Here is a 19,773-nt window from a genome sequence, read left to right on the forward strand (position 1 = left end):
TATGTCCGTACATGTAGTCAGGAGTGTACGGTTGGCAACGCTGCATTTTCACCCTCCTCCACTGCCAATATGCAGGGCCCTGCTCTACAGTTAGCTGGGACAGGGTATAGGTGCACTTGTATATTAATTATAACAATTGCAGAAATTACTATCGCTACCAACGAATTGTACACTGACTTGCATGAGTGTCTCAAATGATGCACCGAGTGAGTTTTGCCTCCTGTATACATTACATTTATGTTTGTGAACAGAAGTAATGCAGAAATATTGGGAAAACCCTAGGGAACAATAAAATTTATTTTCAACTGTTATAAAAATATTTGCTGTTGAAAAGTCCAAAAGTTAGAGGAGGGTAAGCTATGGTTAAAATATTCAAAAATTGCATCACAATATTAAAATACCTGTTTTTGTAATCACAAAATACAACTTTTTTCACATATTGCCACAAAATCAATGGAAACTTTGAATTTTATGTAACTTCCAGAATAATTAGACTCCTCGAAAATGTCACGTGATATATTTAGACTCCGCAAACAATCAAAATATTGGAAAAGTATTGACCGGTATCAGTAATAAAATCCTACCAATACTTTCAAATACCGATACCACTGGTATCAGCTTATACCGATATGTTGGTATCGCCTCAGCCATAATTAGTATACTATGCAACTTCATAATGAATTTTCTATACAAATTGACTTGAGAGCTTGTAAGTATGAGTCAGTTAAAATAAACTTTAACTTTTAAATAAAGTTTGGATTTATTGTTCGTAGATTATCCTCTGTATCTCGCAGTCCTACTGACTTAGAAATCAATTCAGGGATAAGTCAGCAAATCTGTCTGAAACATGTTGTACCTACTAGGCTATGTTTTAATTCTTAGACAAATCTGTGATGTTTTGTTGTTTACTAAGTGTTTTAATTGAGTATAAGAGATTATATGTTAGTGTAGATGTTTAAAGAAACAAAAATAATTCCTGTCTTATAATTTTATTGTGTTCTTTCAAAGAAGTTCATGTAACAAAATTTGGCATTAGACCTCAAATTTACATTGTTTTATAGGAGTACCCCATTTTACCGAACCAGTTCTCCAAAAGGGAGACATTGCATATTTTCCAGAAAAATGGGTAACAGTTTCAACAGACACATTTCTTAATTTTTACAGAAGAAACTACTTACGGAAATGAGTTTCTGTAAGGTTTCCAACGTTAGTCGAGGTATTTTCTTTCATCGTGGTATCTATTTGACTGGGAAATCATGTCAGTGTTTCCAACCCCTTTTTTTAAACTATGCTTGCCTAACCTAACCTAACCAAACGTAACTTAACCTTATCGGAATGGTTCGTGGGGCTATCCGTCAGCTACCCGTGTATAATGTTCAATTTGCAGACGGGACGAACACGATAGTAGGTATTTTTCGGTGAAGAAGGTTGAAAACACTGATATTCAAAAACAAAAGAAGCGATTTCGCACCATTACGTGCTTTTGGTAGCACTTAGAAAAATGCGTTATTTTAGTAGAAAAAGTGTTTGTTTTCGTGTAAAGCATAGTGACACCTTGAACTATGTTCCGCAATACACAATTGCTAAGTACGAACCATGCGAAACACAAAATATCCGATTTTAATGTGTCTCCGATCTATGAAACTGGTACCAAATGTTTTTCTTGCCTCCCCTAATGGTATATAGATAAATATGGGTCACATTGGATTGACTGCCATGTCGACCCAATCACGAGTATGGAATACTGATGAGGTAAATGTCAATCACAGCAATCTCTCTCTGCTTTCTTTCTATCCATTCGTCTCCATCCCTCTTCCTCAGCATTCACTATCCAGATGGCAGTATAATACATGACTGAAGTTCTTGGCCCTCCCACCAGGTGGTAATCTGTGTAGTGTAGTCATAAGCCGCATTGAGATAGGCGCACTTGCAACATTGGGTATAAATATAGTATAAATATTGTATCTTCTGTTTATTATGCAATCGTTTTTGTGTTGTTGTTTTTTTACGTAGTTAGGTTTTCGAATTTAGTCATAACTGTTTTACTGTTTCATTGAACCAAGTGATCTGATTTGGCTTACGAGCTCTGGGTTTACAGTACCGGAAAGACCAGTCACTCGTAAGTTAGGTAATAAACCGTAAATAATCAATAAACTTGACAAAGCAGGAAATAAACAATATTTTTTTAACCCTTATATTTAAAATAATCCTCCAGGGTGGCTACTCACCGTGAATTCCGGGAATTCTGTGTGAATTCTCCATAGACGTGAAAAATTGCAACTTTTATTAATCCAAATCCTATTGAATTTATACATATTTATAAATGAGGCGAGTTTTTGACAGTTTAGTTTTAATTTTTATATTTATATATATTTTATATTTAATATTTATGCTGTGCAAAAAATAAAACAGAATTCTCTTGATCCGTTTACTTTGTTAGTGTCCTCTGTAGAGTAATCTGACAGACAGATGATTATTGCAAGATACCTTGAAGATGACTAGGTAGATTTGAGTTTGAAATTCTTACACAATTAACAATTTTTCGCACATTAGAGTATCCGATAACATTTGTGACTTGTGTTTGTAGATGTATTTCGAGTCTGGGTATGGCAAATGTAAACTAAGGGCCTCAAATTAAACTTTTAAATATACCATTTAATTAAATTGAATTAGAATTGTTGGATAAATTTGAATCACACAGACCATTTATATTGGTAATACATTTGTGTGGGTGGGTGTTGAGAGGTGTTAATATGTAAGGTTGAAATATAGAGAACATCTGCTTGTAACCTTGAATTTTTGTAAAATTCACCTTGAAAACTGGGAATTATACTTGAATTTTATCATGGTTCTAGAGTAGCGACCCTGTCCTCGTATCCAACAATCAGCCTTTACACGTCAGACGTGGTCTTTACACTTCCAAAAATAATATTTTCTTCTTACACTGTTTTCTTTTTCAGTTCTTCCTTATATCTTAGAGAGACATGGGGGAGGAGGGGGGGTATGTTGGTAGGAATCACATCCAATAACCAAGTTGAGTAAAGTTGCTTGTAATTTTCCGTACATTCGCATTTTTAGCTATCTTATCTATCTTACTTGCACATAATGTGTTTTTATTCACATGTCACATCTTTTGATTGTTGTTTCACGTTGTGGAAATGTAGTCAACCGAGGAAGTCTTATCGTCACATGGTTCACACTTCTGCATCTGAAGCTGGACTGTTCATGTACTTTTCCATCATTCACGCCATGGCACCCACCAGACTGTAATTGGAGTTAAAAAATCATACCACTACATGTCCATCAATGGCAACAGCCTCCTGGTTCGACACGAAGGAATGCCGAATGCATTGTTCTGGTTGTTTTGGTTTCACTATTCCTAGGAGCATTGCTCAACACTCTAAACTAAATATGCATATCCGTTCCTTGAAACAAAAAACCTTCCGTCCTATGCTTAATTTCTGTTCATTGTAATCAAACACCCTACCATCCTACGCACAATCTTTTACAACAAAAAGGAATCTGTCATAATTACTTGTTTCAACTCTGCTCCATCAGGATATTGCGTCAATGTAAATGTTAAGTGACTGATAAACTGTACATGTGTTGTTTGTATATTGGTAATATCACATATATTTAAAATGAATCTTTTGTTCTTCTCTCTTGCAGATAGAGCGCAGCAACTTCTTCTTACATAATGCAATAAAAACTGCTCGCAGAGGAGAAGCTGTTGAAGGCAGATTGGTATCTTTTCTACTGCAGGTAGTTTTTCTATGCATTCCTGTAGAATATATGTAAAAAAATAACTTTTGGTTTATTAGTTTGTGTCCTGTTAAGACTTGGACAGCAAAACATTTCATTGACTTTAACAGTTGGGCTGAAAAGTTCGTAGGCTAACATAGTAAAAAAAAATTTTTTGACAAAATTCGATTTTATTATTCAATATAGTTGCCTTCGAGGGCGATACAACGATTATAGCGGTCATACAATTTTTCGATGCCATTTTTATAGTACGATTTCTCTTTAGCCTCAAAATAGGTCTCAGTTTCGGTGATTACCTCTTCATCAGTGCTAAATTTCTTTCCAGCGAGCATTCTTTTAAGGTCTGCAAACAGGAAAAAGTCACTGTGGGCCAAATCTGGAGAATATGGTGGATGGGGAAGCAATTCGTAGTCTAATTCATATAATTTTGCCATCGTTTTCATTGATTTGTGACACGGTGCATTGTCTTGATGAAACAGCACTTTTTTCTTCTTCAAATGGGGCCGTTTTTTCGTGATTTCATCCTTTAAACGCTCCAACAACGCTATGTAATAATCTCAGCTATCTCGATCAACTTCACTTTACGATCATTTAAAATTATTTTGTGGACTTTTTGATGTTTTCATCGGTAACAGCCTCTTTTGGGCGTCCACTGCGTGCATCGTCTTCGATGCTCATTTCGCCTCGTTTAAATTTAGCAAACCACTTCTCAACGGTTGATTTTCCTGGTGCAGAGTCCGAATAATGTTTATCAAGCCAAGCCTTGGCTTCAACAGTATTTTTTTTCGCCTAAAAGCAATGCTTTATTAACATACGAAATTCTTTTTTATTCATTTTTTCACAATAACAAAAGCTGCTTCACTCACAATGCTATATCTCACGAAGTAATTATCCGGCAGCTGTGAAATTTATACACGTATCTTTTGAAGGTTAGTACTAAGTAAAAATCACATGGATTTAATTCTAGTAACGCCATCTATGAGTCAACCTACGAACTTTTCAGCCCAACTGTTATGATCCATATATCTATAACACTGCAGAGCAGACCTTTTTCTTGCGAAAAATAAACTTTTTTAGAAAGCATTTATAAAAAGTACTAAAAATAATCGTATTGTTTTGTTGTTCTAGTATGTCATAAAATAATGTGTATTAATGGACAGAAAAAAATGGACTTAAATATTGTTAATAATTTTTGGAGATTTGATGTGTTAAATGCTGTCGCATGGTGGTGATTGGTATCATGCACCATCCATCCATTTCCTTGTGTGAATTATTTTTCTTTAAAAAATGAAATAACACTGGTTTGATAAGATGTGTTATGGGCACACACAGTTCATGAACTATTGACAGACACCTTTGCAGTCAAGGGCAATTGTAAAGTAACATTGCTTGCTGTTGTTGCCTTAATATATAAATCATATCATCACCTCAATAGCAAAATCCCAAAATGTCAGTGAAGAAAAATCCTTCTCTCACCTTCCTCCAAGCTGGACATTAATTGTGTATGGTGGAGTCTGATGCAAGTCTTTGTGTAGAAGTGAAGTCTTACGGAGAATTCACACTTAAGCATCAGGCAGCATGTGCCGTTTAAGGATTTCTATAGTTGAACGCAGGATTTTTGCTGCCTAGAATGCCGCTACGGTGTGAAACATTGCTGCCGATTGGCTCATTTCGAAGTGACACGTGTCACTTAAGTGTGAATTCTCCCTTAGTGTTGCTGAATATCAGATTGGTGATATAGAGCAAATAGTTATCCTAATTTTTTTTGCATAAAAAAATTGATAAATCGAGCTGTACCTTTTATTTAAAAAAAATAATGTGTTCCATATGTTATTCAATAGTTTGAATTTTTTAGGGCTATGCCGAATCGGCATCGGAAAGTATAGGTTGGAATTTAATTACCAATATTGGCCAATACATTTTTGGCATTTTGGTCTTTCACAGGTCCGCAAATATGCTGTGTGACACTTTTGTGAAATCTAATTGACTAGAAGTTACGCTAAATTTGAAGTTCCTTTTGATTTTGCACCAGTTTGTGTGAAAAATAAATTGCGAGAGAAAATGTAATTTATTATTCTGATGTCATTCTTCAATATTGTAAAGCAATAATCTTTTTAAGTCATGCATACAATTACAGTAGATTACCTACGCAGTAATGCATCGGTATCGAGATTCACTGCAAGTGTCTGCATCAGCATTGGTTCAAAGTGTTATCGGCTCAGCCCTAGAATTTTTTAATAAATATTGTCTTGTCATAATTAATCAATGTTGAAGTTACTTTTTGTGCTTTTAAAGTAATCGTTTAGTAATATAAAATAGTTTGTTTTTGTTTTTTCTGATTTATTTATGATAATTGTTTGGTTAATATTTTCCTATGATAAATATGGTTAATTTTCTTGTAGGATCCGTTGGGAGATGGTGGACAGTGGGATATGGTAGTGAATGTTATTAACAAACATGGACTTGTGCCAAAGAAGCTTTTTCCTGATACTGCAAGTTGCGAGAAAAGTGCAAGAATGAATACCCTTCTCAGATCCAAAGTAAGGATATGGATATATTTTTATAATGCAATATTTAAAATATAATTCATACAGTGAAACCTCGATTTTATGTTTTTGAGGAGATCAACGTGAAAGAAATATGAAATGGGGAAAAAGATAAAATCGAGGAAAATTTTATAACATTTTACTATGTTGTGACCATCATGATTTGAATGTATAGTGCGGGAAAATGTAAAATCTGGGAATGTAGATTTGGGATTCCACTGTGTGTGTGTGTGTATATATATATATATACATACACACATGTGTGTATATATATATATACACACACACACACTAATGATGAAGGAGACAGTAAACACTTACCACACGAAGAGAAATTATTCTATATTTCGCGATCTATGTCGCATTTTCAAGTTGAAGAAGAAAGATCGGCGTTACGAAGAGAAGAGGCACAGAATACTGACCGTAGCGTCTCTACGATCAGTGTTGCCAGAAACAGTTGATAGATGACGAGAAGTACTTTCACCAGTGTTTACTGTAAGGTGGGTGGGTAAAATGTTGGGAGGAGAGGAAAGGGTTTCTGGTTGGTTAGGTTGAGTCGGGGGGGTATAGTGGCGTGCGTGCCTGTTATGTAGGCCCTTTCCCAGCGCCTGCGGAAAGATGTGTCAGAGCGGGGGGGGGGGGGGGGGGTGGTAAAAGATGGATGATGGCAACACGGAAGCAGTTATTGAAGGTGGTGTTATGGCTGTTGGTGTGGATGGCAACAGTGAAATCGGAGTTTTGGGTGGAGGAACGGTGATTATTAATCCTTAGGTTCAAGGGGGTGGAGGTTTCGCCTATGTAGAAGTTGCCGCAGATTTGGCAGATGAGGGTGTAAATTAGGTTGGATGAGTGGCAGGTGCCCTTAGGGTGAAGGGTGAACTCGCCTGCCGCTGTGGGGATCAGGAGTGTGGGGGAGGTGATGAGTATGGGGCAGGTCTTGCACGACCCTTCACGTTTCCACTTCACTATAATATCGGAAACTGTTGACATAGGGATGTTTAAGAGGGTGGAAATCTCGTGCACAGACTCTTCTGCAAGTGGCACCCAAACACCTGACTACGTTGAAAGTCCGTGAGTTCTTCAGACCGTTCCATAGTCTGGTCTCACACTGTCTGCAGACTACTAAGATCGCTGACCATGTGATCCATGCGGTAGATGGCAGTACTGTGGTGCCCTCTATGATAAAAACACATTTCACAGTGTGTCCGGATACTTTTTATCACATAGAGTATTAAGGCAGTGTATTTTTTAAAATAATTTGTCATTTCGAAATTTTAACTTTGTTTTCTTTTACTTCTTTGTAGCTTCGTGAATATTGCAAAGTTCTAAGGGAGCTTGTAGAGCAGGGAGCTGATGACGAAAGATTGCAAACGGAGATTCGCTCTCAAATGTCAACCATATACAGGATTGTCAGCATATGCATAGGTACTCCACCTAAAACATTCAAGTGGGAGTACTACACAAAGAGCAAGGAATACAAGTCTGTAGGACCAGTCTCCCCACATGACTTCTATCATAAACATGTGAAGCCTACCTATAACATGGACGACAAGGTATTCTAGATGTATATAATTTCATATTTATTAAAGAGGAAATGTTATCAATGAAAAATAATCTCATCCTGACACATCTGCATTATGATTTTAACACTTCTGTTTACTATAAAAACAATTACCATAAATGCCATGACAATATGAATCCACACTTTTACTTGTTTTTGTGATGAATACCTTGGTATGACGTTTTTCAAGCACTCTAGGCATAATATACTAATATTACATGCCACATTGCTTCGGTAAAACACAAACGCAACCTGGGATAAAGAAATAAGAAACTACTTACAATTTTTCGATTTCAGGCTTCAGCCATCTTATTTTTCAGTAGTGCTTATGATAATTTTTACCTCATTCTTTATTGATATTTTTTCTTTCCAGAATCGAATACAAGTTGACATAATTTCTACAAAGTTTTATATTAACAAATTTGAATAGTTTTTACAATATTGTCTGATTTTAACTTATTATTGAATAATTTGAAATAAAATAAGGTTTTAAAAAAATCGCTACTATGTTGGGATATGGTTTGCTATGGTGAACAATAGATGGCTCTGGACTTACGAGTATTTTTCTAACATTTTTCTTTATTGTTTCTGAATGTTTTACTGTGGTGGAAATGAGTTAATATCTTGATCTTTTTTACAGAATTTAGAATTTTATTTGAAATTGATAAGATAAACCACACGTAGGAAGATAACAAAGTTTAATTTCTAATTGTCATAAAGAAAAATGTATGTAATTTCCTTTTATAGAAGTAATAATAATAATCCGTTGCGCAACAGCCCATGAAGGGCCTAGGCATACCTACCGACTGCCGGTCTCCCTCCCACGCTTTCCTTCGTCACCTCTAAGCGTAGAGATCTTCAACCAGTATTGGAATAGTCGGGGGGTCAGCCCGACGTATCCCCAGCCGTTATAGTAGGTCTCCGTGACCGGATTACGCTCACTCACTCGGAGCTCCCCAATTTTCTCACGATGGTGGGTTGCCACCGGCCCTATACGTAGGCCGAATAAATTCCGACCAAAGCCAGATTCGAACCTACGCCGTCCCGCAGCGAACGATCTCAAGACGAGTGAACGCCTTAACCCGCTCGGCTACGGAGGAGGACATAGAAGTAATAAGAAAGCTAAATTTTTCTTGCCAAATGGCTTTGATATCAATATCATTTGCATGATATTGATATATTGGGGTGTAAAATTTGAATACTTTCTTAATAGGTTCTGATTACTGTTGCCCAATCAGAAACCGTGTGTTTTTTGACAAACTACTATTTTATGATATCTGTTAGTTTTTATGCAAATATCTAGGTCCTTTTTCTTATGTAGGTCATTCTGCACCAACTCACTCTGAGAAATTGTAATTGCATTTAATATGCAGAATGACATCCGTACACAAAAGGTTAATGATTACTTATTCCCATGCCTACCTTTATATTGAACTAGCTGACTACCCGGGGTTTCCCCGGGCATTTATTTATCCCAATCTTGTATTAGACAGGAAAATAATGAATTCTAACTATACTGTAAAATGTAACTAATTTTAAATGTGATCGTGAATGTTATGAATTAGCTTAGTGACTCCAAAAACTATGGATTCGACACTAATCTAGGTCATTTGTGGCTTTTTATTTTTCATCCCCTCTCACCCCCCATGCCGATAGGTGATGAACGAGTTGAACCGCATTGGGAGTGTCACGAAAACTATGGATTCTATTCGCAACACAGCCTGAATATTAGACAACCCGCAACACAGCCTGAATATTAGACAACCCGAGAAACACTATCGTTGTGCGGATTGCATAGTCACGGATGTCAGTTTGTGCGGAATTTAATATCGGTGGTTCTCAATTATTTTTACATGTCACCCCTTTCCACTCCACCCCTAGGGGTGCCAGGGGGTGTCTTACCCCAAAATATTATTTCCAGATTGCAAGTGATACGTGTACCAAGTTTGGTTGAAATTGCTCCAGGCGTTCCGAGAGTTATGCCAGAACAAACAAATATACACACCCATACATCCATTTTTATATATATAGATTGGGTAAAGGTGTACGTTTGTTTTTGCACGTACGCATGATAATCTGCAGTAGCCCAGTTGTTAAGACTATCTGACTACCGTTCGATCCATCCCCAGTGGGAGAGTACCAGAAATTTTTACACTTGTTTAAGCTGCTCCGGTGCCCATCCAGCATCTTATAAAGTGGGCACCTGGAGGAAACTCTTGGGTGGGTTAAAGGCTGCCAGGAGCATGGTGCTGATCGCATCACCTTTGGCTGTGATCAAGAAAATTTGGGGGCCCACTCCACACACCCTATACACCTTCATGCTATGGTTCAATGCACAAGGGAACAGTTTACTTTTTTTTTTACTTTACATGTGCATGTGGAAAAATCTGACTTGTTTTAAAATTACAGGTATGCCTAGTAACAGATCCTCGCTCAACAAATCAATTTGGAAAATCATACACTATAGACTGTTTGGGAAATGTTGTTGGAGGGCGACCAATCGTTTACAACAATCAGCAAGTTGAACTGTTGATGGAATTAGGTGCCAAATCAATTAAGGATAATGAACCTGTATGGTTTGGATGTGATGTCAGCAAACGACTGGCGGTGAAAGAAGGGATAGAGGACCTGAAAATGTGAGTATTGTTTCCTGCTGTTGTCTTGAGTGGTTATGTTGGAAAATCTGTATTGAGTTAGGACAGGAGTTTTCAAACTTTGTGTAGTCATGGCTCCCCTCCGCTGCCAAGATCTACAAGTCCTTCCACTTAATAATACTAGATAAATACATATGGTGTGACCATGAAATATTAAATTATGTTTACATGTTTATTTACTGTTGTGCAAGTAATGACAATATAATACGAGGTGTAATTAATACAGGTACTATTTTTTAAGGTTTATAAAGTGGTGTCACTTCATTCAGCAATGTGATATTCATAAGATGAAGCATAAGAAAATACAGCAGTGATTGTATTTCTTCATTGTAGTCCCGTTTATTCAACTACACACTTGTAATTTATGAAAAAATTAGGGATGGGCCGATATGAAATTTTGGCCAATAACGATAAAATACCGATATAAAATTTACCGATACCTAGAGGCACATATTTTTGGTAATTAAAAAAGTAAAATTTCGGTACAAAAACAGTAGATTTCGGGTTCAAGAAAGGTAAATAAAATGAAATTTCGGTGTTATAGCGGTGAATAATCACATGAAAAGTGCTATATAAAATGACATTTTGGTTTGAAAATTGTGAATATAATCCTAAGTTTGATTTAAAAACTGCACTTATTACACAAAATAAACTTATCCCTTTTAATAGCACATTTATGAAGTTACCAGAGTATTAAGTTTATTCCTGTGTATAGGGGTTTATTTTTGCTTCTCAAATATTTACAGCAGAATTAATCAATTTTCCGTGAATTGCATAACTCACAGGATACTTCAGACTTCAGAAAGTGTCGCGTCAGTATATAAACGGTAAATTTCGTGTTTAAGACTTAATTTCGCTTTTTGCAGTTCATTTCGCATTATTTCGTGACAAAACATGGTCACAAAATGCATCTCACACCTTTCAAAAACATGAAAAATTAACACTACAATGTGTTTTTTCACATTTCGTTTTTTCGTCAAAAACGAAATATGCATGCCCCTACCGATACCGATAACCGATATTCTACCGATCCGATATAAAATTAGAAATGGTCCTTGAAGAACCTGAGAGGTTCATTGACCTCCTTAATAAATTGTTTCATGGTAACTGCAGTGCAAAAGAAGTTGCATATTTAGACATTTACTTATTTAGAAAGTAGAGCACGGAGATTATCCATAAAAATTTCAACAAAATGGCAGAATTTTCCACTAATTTATCAGATATTTATTGATATATCGGATCGGTAAAATAATGGGTAATTTTACCGATACACCGATATGCCTATACCGGCCGATACTGATAGACTACTGATTAATCGATCCCATCCGTAGAAAAAAAAATGAAGCTTTCATTTTCAAAGCGAAAATTATTTTTGTCATTTTGTGCCATTTTTAGGTCTTTTTTCAATAATACAGAAGTTGATTGGGTTATGTCAGACCGATATGTAAAGTAATCTTACCCTATGAAAGCTGTGCCACCACCGGTTGTGTTCTATGGGGCCACCAGCATTATGGACTATCGCCCGACATCGCAATTTCCATTGCAACAAACCTTGTTGGAGAACATGCATAGGAATTCCATCCCATTCCTCTTTACAGGCTTTCCATAGACCAGTGAGGGATATTGGATTTTTAGATTCTAAAAAGTGTTCTTTTAGGTTCCTATAATAGCCTCTTAAAATCTTAAAATTGGTTCGAAAAAGCCTAAAATAGGTTAATAAAATTCTAAAATAAGTCCTAAAAATCCTAAAATAAGTCCGAAAAATCTTAAGGTAGGCTCGAAAAATCCTGAACTAGGTTCAAAAAATTCCTGAAAAATGCTTATTACGTATAGTCACCGGCAATGAAAATGGGACACCTATGTTTTGAAATACGTACTACTTGCATAACTTTGTGTGTTGCCTAATCCTACAGTGATGGCAGAACTTTCCGTTGGAAATTTGCTACAAGGTAACCAAAAAAGTTCTTGGCGTTCTAGAGCAGTGATAAACAAAGAGCAATACAGTGGACGGTACGTACCTTTAGGTTTCGAAGTAATCTCCATCATCCAACACATTTTGCCAACGTTCCTGCAGCTGCACAATACCATGGTGATAAAACTCGGCGGGCTTGGATGCAAAGAAATCCGTGAGTGCATTCCGCAGGTCTCCCTCATTTGTGAAGGATCTCCCACAGAGGTGGTTGTCGAGGAAATGGAACAGGTGGTAATCTGTTGGTGCAAGGTCCGGTGAATATGATGGATGGCACAATGTCTCCCAGCCAAGTTGCTGAAGGGGCTCCTGGGTCCTCTTTGCCACATGTGGCTTGGCATTCTCATGCAGGAACAGCACACCCTTGGGATTCACCAATGCCAGCTCCTTCTGCTGCAATGCACCACTTGCCGACAATTCCACCATACAGAGAGCATAACCTTTCGTGGGTGCAGAGGTGGTCTTGAGGCGTGAGGAACAGGGTCATGTGGCGACAACCAATGTTTGGTATGCTTGGGAGTGTCATAGAGGACCCACTTTTCGTCACCAGTAAGCAAGCGATCAAATATGGGTGTGTTCAGGTGCCGAGTGAGCAAGGACAAACAGGCTGTCACTTAAGGGTGACCAAAGGAATCCATCATGATGGCGCTGTGGGATAAGGCTATGTTGGATAATGAATTTGTGCCTCATCTTCTTGTCACTAATCTGCCAATGAACACCCAGTGGTTTATGCAAGACTGAGCCACACCTCATACCGCAAACAATGTACTGGATTATCTGCGGGGAATATTCGGTGGTCGTGTATGTCCCACAGGTACCCACAGCGCCATCATGATGAATTCCTTTGGCCACCCTTAAGCTCAGATTTAAATCCTTGCGATTCTTTTCTGTGGGGCTATTTGTAAAAGAGACTGTTCCCTTTATGGCCTCACACTCTTATGGACATGCGTGCCCATATTGTGCAGTTGTGTGGTGAATTTCATGAAGATCTGTGCAGGAAAGTTGTCAGGAACATGTCTACTCGCCTGGAAGAGGTTGTACGCCGCCAAGGAGGACACATTGAACATGTGACGTAGTTCAGTGTATTTTACAAGGACCAAGTTACCTGTGTATCAGGTGTTATTCATTTCCCTTCTACAATAAAGGTGCTGTTCAAAGATTAAATGTGTCAACTGTTCGTGCACCACCCTGTAGCTTCAAAATATTCAAGGATTACATCAAAATATTAAAATACCTGGTATATAAATAAAATATACATATTTCTCAGGGTGGCTAATCACAGGGTATTCCTTAAATCCGAGAATCCTGCATGAATTATTGGCTCTGGGAATTATACGTGAATTCTGCATGAATTTTTCTCCACAGACGTGAAAAATTGCAACTTTTATTAATCCAAATCGCATTGGATTTATGCATATTTATAAATGCCCTGAGGCAAGTTTTACAGTTTAGCTTTATTTTTGCTGAGGAAGGAAAATAAAGCTGCATGGAAAATGAAACCGAATTCTCTCAATCCGTTTACCTTATTATGTCCCTTGCGGAAGGATCTACCTGAGACACGAACGATTATTGCAAGATAAAGATATCTTGGAACTGATTAGGTAAATTTGAGTTTGAAATTCTTATATAATTAACAATTTTTCATAGATTACTACATCCCGTAACATTTTGTGACTTGTTTGTATATATATATTTCTAGTCCAAGTATGCAAAAGGACAAATGCAAACTCTGCACCTTAAATTAAATATTTGAATTATATCTACCGTTTAATTAAATTATAACTTTTGGATACATTGGAATCACACAGACCCTTTGTATAGTTAATATATGTGTGTGTGTGTGTGTGTGTGTGTGTGTGTGTGTGAGAGAGGTGGTAATACGTAGGTTGAAATAGAGAAAACATGTGCTTGTACCCTTGAATTTTTGGAAAGTTCACCTTGAAAACTGGGAATTATACTTGAATTTTATCATGGTCCTAGAGTATCCACCCTGTTTCACCACAATACCAGTGCAGTGTAAATAAAAGTTTTGCATATTTTCCGTGATAATGCTGAATGGCATTTTTGCGGAGTCCGTAAAAGACTAAAATACCGGAATATTATTGGCTGGTGCCAGTATATAAATTCGAACCAATACCTTTCGATACTGATAGATTGGCATTGGCACAGCCATAGAAATTAAGTGTTATCTTGTACACTCTTTTCACTTAGCAGTGCTGCAATTTCCTTCTTTATACATCATTGTTGTCCAGTCAATGTTTGTTGTTGGTTTGGCAATGGGAATACAGTAGAGTGTTGATTTTTAACTTTTTCAGGGAACCAAGCTAAAAAAACTTAAAATGTGCAAAAATTAAGGAAACTTGTGTAACATTTTGCCATGTAGGAACCACCAAGATTGAATGTATGAAATTGTAAAATTGGGGTTCCTCTGCAAATACCATTTTTCTCGTGAATCAGCATCCACTAGTAGTGTTGTATCCCCTGAGAGGAGGGGGTGGAGAATACAATCTTCCGAAAAATGTGTCGTTGGTCCGGTGAAAGCTTAATAGCTAACTTCGAATAAATAAAGATCGCACTTGAGATTTTTGAGTACACATACATATATTTACAAAGTCACTGGGCACCACGATTACAGTGTGTTAGTTACAGTCAATCACAGATAGATGTTCACAAACCACCTGTCTCTTAGCACAGACGTTTGGCATTTTTATACCATGCTGGAGCCGTTTACGTGATCTATTACTAAACATTAACTTGTTCCTGTTTTTCTATTTCGGCGGGTCTGTGTGCGGAGTGCCTTGTTTTGACATTTGAAACAAAACAATAGTTTCCCGACACCTGATGTTAAAATGTTCAAGGTTCCATAAACATGTTTTGAAGTTAACAGTTCTTGGTCCCGTTAAGCAAGAGGCTTCTGAACTATAATTACATTCAATCACTTTCGCTACCCTTTTACCTTAAATCTAACACATATTTAGCATATTGGTTATGTGCGTATTACTCACTATCTATATACAAAAATACATTAAGTATTAAATTTCGTCTACTTACGTAAGTGATTATATATTCGTTGCAAACTACGTTTCCGAAGCTTTACTGCTTCCTTCTTCAGCTGGTCGTATTTTAGGCTCGGAACATCAAGCCACGTCGGAGAAGTGTCAAACGAGTATACTAGGTAAAAGGTTTGGATGAAAACACTTCATGGTGCTCGACATTATAAATTTAAAACTACTTTTGTTAAAAACCCTTAAAACTCACGAAAAAACATGTTAAAATCACCACCACGGTATTCTTGAGTGGCTGTTGAAATCCCTAGTTGAAAGCCCAACTGGCCCAATTCTCAGGAGAAAAGTTGCTACGGTTCCCCCCACAGGAGACTCGAATCAGCATGCATCCCGTAGCCTAAGCCCAAAAGCATGATGCCTTAGACCACGATGCAGGACGGCAACTTGAAAGATAAATCAAGTAAATTTGTGTATGATAATGTGAATCTGGCTAATACATATTACTGAAATTCATCCAGCACCTTTTTTTTATTATCATTTTGGTGCTATTATAATATATATTCTGATATAACTTATTTGTTCATTATATTATCAAGGGGGGATCTGTTTGAAGATGAAGAGGATGCATGTCCAGAATATGAAGGGATTCTTGATAAGCCTGAAGATGATAGTTCTGATGAAGAGAGTTATGTAAGCAATAATAATTTAAATGAAGCACCTATCAGCTTGACGTTTGACACGTAAGTGTGGTTGTACCACAGTGGAAGATTTGTAGATGGCAGAACAGAGCTAGACTCAGAATACGTAGGTTGCATTTGTTGTATAGAACCTTACTTAATGTACTCTGATGATTTCTCCCATTAACACTTAAGCGATCAGGCTGATTTTCCCACGGTAGGGACCAATGCCAGGCATTTCAGAGGGAAATTTATAATTCCGCAAGTTTTTTAAAAAAATGTTATTTCTTGGAAACTACCAATGGTAGAGTTACAAATTATACCTCGTTTTGTTCAGTACAGATTAGTCTAGAGCCCTTGTTGTCTAGTTGGTAGGGCACCTGACTGCCATGTGGGATTCCCAGGGTGGGTGATCAGCTCTGCGGCTCACCCAGCTTCAAATCCATGGCTACCTCGGACAAGCCTGTAGGCTAAAGGAGGCTGAAGCATGGTGCGATCACCTACAAAATGACCAAGATCGAGAATATGCAGACCTTACCCCCACATCCCCTACATGTGCCTTCATGGCACGGGAAACTTTACAGACTCGCTTACAAATGTATGATTGAAAAGAAACAAAAAAACAGTCCATTTATCAAGTAGAGCAAGACAAAGACAAAGGTAAATAAAAAACTTTTTTTAATGAAATTTTAACTTTTGTCAGGCCTCCATGTAGGCAACGCTGAAACGTGAGAGTTCAAAATGATACCTCCATATTACCTGATACGTGTTTTATTTTCCAAGAATTGCACGCTAGTAGCTGATATTTTCTAAGGCAAAAAATGTTCTCCAATGTAATTCCGGGGTAAAAAATCAGTTTCACAAAAATACATTTTTATCTTACTTCGCACATTAATAGTAAGCAATATTTCCAACAGCCTTTAAATGTTACAATTTTCAAGCATTGAAATCGGTATCAGTTGGAATTGGTAAGAGTGTCGTAACCGGTACGGGTATCACAAAGTGGTAACAGATCAGTCCCAATTATAACCATGCACAAGAGGAAGAGGAAATGTCAAAACCTTCTCACATGGTATTAAGAGTCAATTTTCATGTACTTCCTTACAAATGTAACCCATTCAAGTTCATCTCATATGTAACGTTAAAATAGTAAATTGCTGTAGATTTTAGTCTTGTAATAATTGAACTGCCTCTTTCGGAGATCACATACAGGGTATGCATAATGTATCTACCAATTTCAAATGACAACGGAAAGACGGTGAGTGCTTGTAGTATCTTTATATAGTTACGAACGAAAATTTTACACATAGGCATTTAATAGAGTGCATAATATGTAGAATAGATATCAGTGCACCTAAATTTCCTCTTCCTGATTGGATGAACTGTTCCAGACGATGCGGGAAGGCTTTCAGGACGTTCATCTCAATGTATAATGTGGAATAGCGAGTATTTCACAGCGAATATACTGAACGCAACTCCAACTGGCAGCTGGGAAACAGCGAATCAGCGATCAGTTGAATTTTCTTCGACTGAGAGTCACTTCGCATTTTCGAGTCACAAGGTACCGAATGTTGTTTGCAGGAAGGAACAAATGAGCATTGGGTACACAACATGTTGCCAAACATACTGTAAAGCGAGAAAAGGTCTTCTCGGGCAACAGTATTGTCAGCACCAGAAATTCGGCGGGGGTTAATGGTACAACTGCACACGCGGTCCTGAACCATGAACTTTTTGGAAGGATCACGCACAGGTCGGAATGCAGGCGGACACACAGTCATATAAAGACAACTGGCAAAAACAGACGTACACTTGGCAACATTGCTTCGGGGGATCGATGTGATCCCTTCAGCTCTTTCTTCGCAACTGAGTTTGTTGACACGCATCAGACCACACACCCCTGAAAGTGATTGGGTGACAGGACACTAGAAAAGCCATCAAGGGCAATGGCTCTCCACTGTCTAACCCACCTGAGGATGCTGTCTCTCTCTGGAACAGGTGCATGGGCAATCTGTTCCACCGCAGTGCCCGGTGCCTGTTTGGATAAAGGATTCCACTACCGCAATCTGAGTCTGCAACAGCTATGGTATACTAATTGCCTAATTCCCAAGTCTCCATGGATGTTAAGCATGCCACGCATATGCATTCTGGCAGGGTTGCCAACTCAAATACAATATGTGCCCTCCTGTATATGCAATAAAATTTCTTGCACATTCATACAACTTTATGTGCTATGAAAACAAGCTTCATTGAGACTTGAAATCAACTTGTTGAAGTTTATTACAGTAAAAACATCGATATTGCATTTCTGAGTTTTAAATTTTTCTGCATTTTAAGTTTTTGCACCTTGGTTCCCCGAAAAATGTTCCACTGTACATGTGTGTGTAGTATTTGTATTGATAAACAATTCTGATATTTGTATGTTTATACACTATTATTGATTATTTACAGCCATGACTATCAATTAGTTTTTGGAGTAGATGTCCATTTAGGGATGACAAAGGCAGAAAGGCTGATGTTTGGTGATAGTGCAATGACTCATGCTATGGTGTTCTCTGGAGTTTCTATGGAAGTAAGTGACAGTACTAAATGTACTTTAATTTTCTTTACACACTGGTATTAATGCTGGCAATTTCATATTAAGGAGCTATCCCATGGACTAAAGAAACCAGAGTTTTGTACAATGTCAGTGGCATGCCCCCCAGACTTGTCATAAAGTATTTAATTATGACACGTCTTTTTTTTCTTCTCATCTAATGGATTAAATATGTTGCAACTAGTAGTAACTTGAAATCAGCTAAAGCAGGGCCCGCAGAACCCTCTGCTGTGGCCCGCCCCGTTTGAAAAATTAAGTACTTAACATAAAAATCGGATTAAGTAAAACAAATAATTTCAAAGCAGGATATATATCAAAAGCAAAGACAATCAATACTTAACAAAAAAATAAATGAAGAAATTTGACAATGTCAGTGGAAAACTGTCAATGTTGGCACTAATGTTGGTAGTCGCTATGCGCAGAGTATTCTCGAGATGTTGTTCCACGATCTGACGTCTTGTCTTGGTCTACACATGCTTCATTCTGGAGAAGAATTGCTCACATAAGTATGTGCATCCTAACAAAGTGCATATTTTCAAAGCATGTCGATAAAGATTAGGGACTTTGTCCTCAGAAATGTAGTCTTTGTAAAATGTAAGCAAGGGTACATTGAAGATTTTTTTCTTTCAAGCAACTCCATCTGTACTAAACCTGGTATGCCGGCGGCATCGACACTCGAGTGGTTTTTCAAATAGATCTAAAGAAGACTGCTAGTTGTGAAAATCACTAAATCTCTCTTCGAACTCACTTTGCAACATGGCTAGTTTAGTAGCGTAATCATCAAGAGGCAAAGAGTTTATCTCAGAGCCATGCTGAAAATGAGTTATATCTTTTTCTGCGAGTTGTTCCTCCCAAAGTTTGAGGCTCTTTCTGTAGCAGCGATACAAAATATTCCTTCCTTCTGACTATAGCAGGGTCACCATCAGTTACCACACCGTGGAGGTTGGTTAAGCTGAGATCGAAACGCAGGAGCGTTTTCTTCACGGTTTCAAGTAAATCAGTTCCT

The 19,773-nt window shown here is 37.5% G+C and overlaps 1 protein-coding gene across 1 annotated transcript in view; it reads left to right on the forward strand.

Moving 5' to 3' along the window:
- LOC146002369 (bleomycin hydrolase-like) overlaps positions 1 to 19,773 on the forward strand; it is a 33,974-nt gene that overhangs the window by 12,199 nt on the left and 2,002 nt on the right. The window contains exons 4-8 of the mRNA XM_083140095.1: positions 3,670 to 3,762; positions 6,165 to 6,302; positions 7,613 to 7,861; positions 10,279 to 10,505; positions 18,623 to 18,743. Coding sequence (XP_082996221.1) covers positions 3,670 to 3,762; positions 6,165 to 6,302; positions 7,613 to 7,861; positions 10,279 to 10,505; positions 18,623 to 18,743 — 828 coding nt within the window. The remainder of the gene's footprint in view (positions 1 to 3,669; positions 3,763 to 6,164; positions 6,303 to 7,612; positions 7,862 to 10,278; positions 10,506 to 18,622; positions 18,744 to 19,773) is intronic.

Source organism: Lepisma saccharinum, chromosome 18 (assembly GCF_977018435.1).
Source record: "Lepisma saccharinum chromosome 18, izLepSacc3.1, whole genome shotgun sequence".
NCBI classification, from domain to species: Eukaryota; Metazoa; Arthropoda; class Insecta; order Zygentoma; family Lepismatidae; genus Lepisma; species Lepisma saccharinum.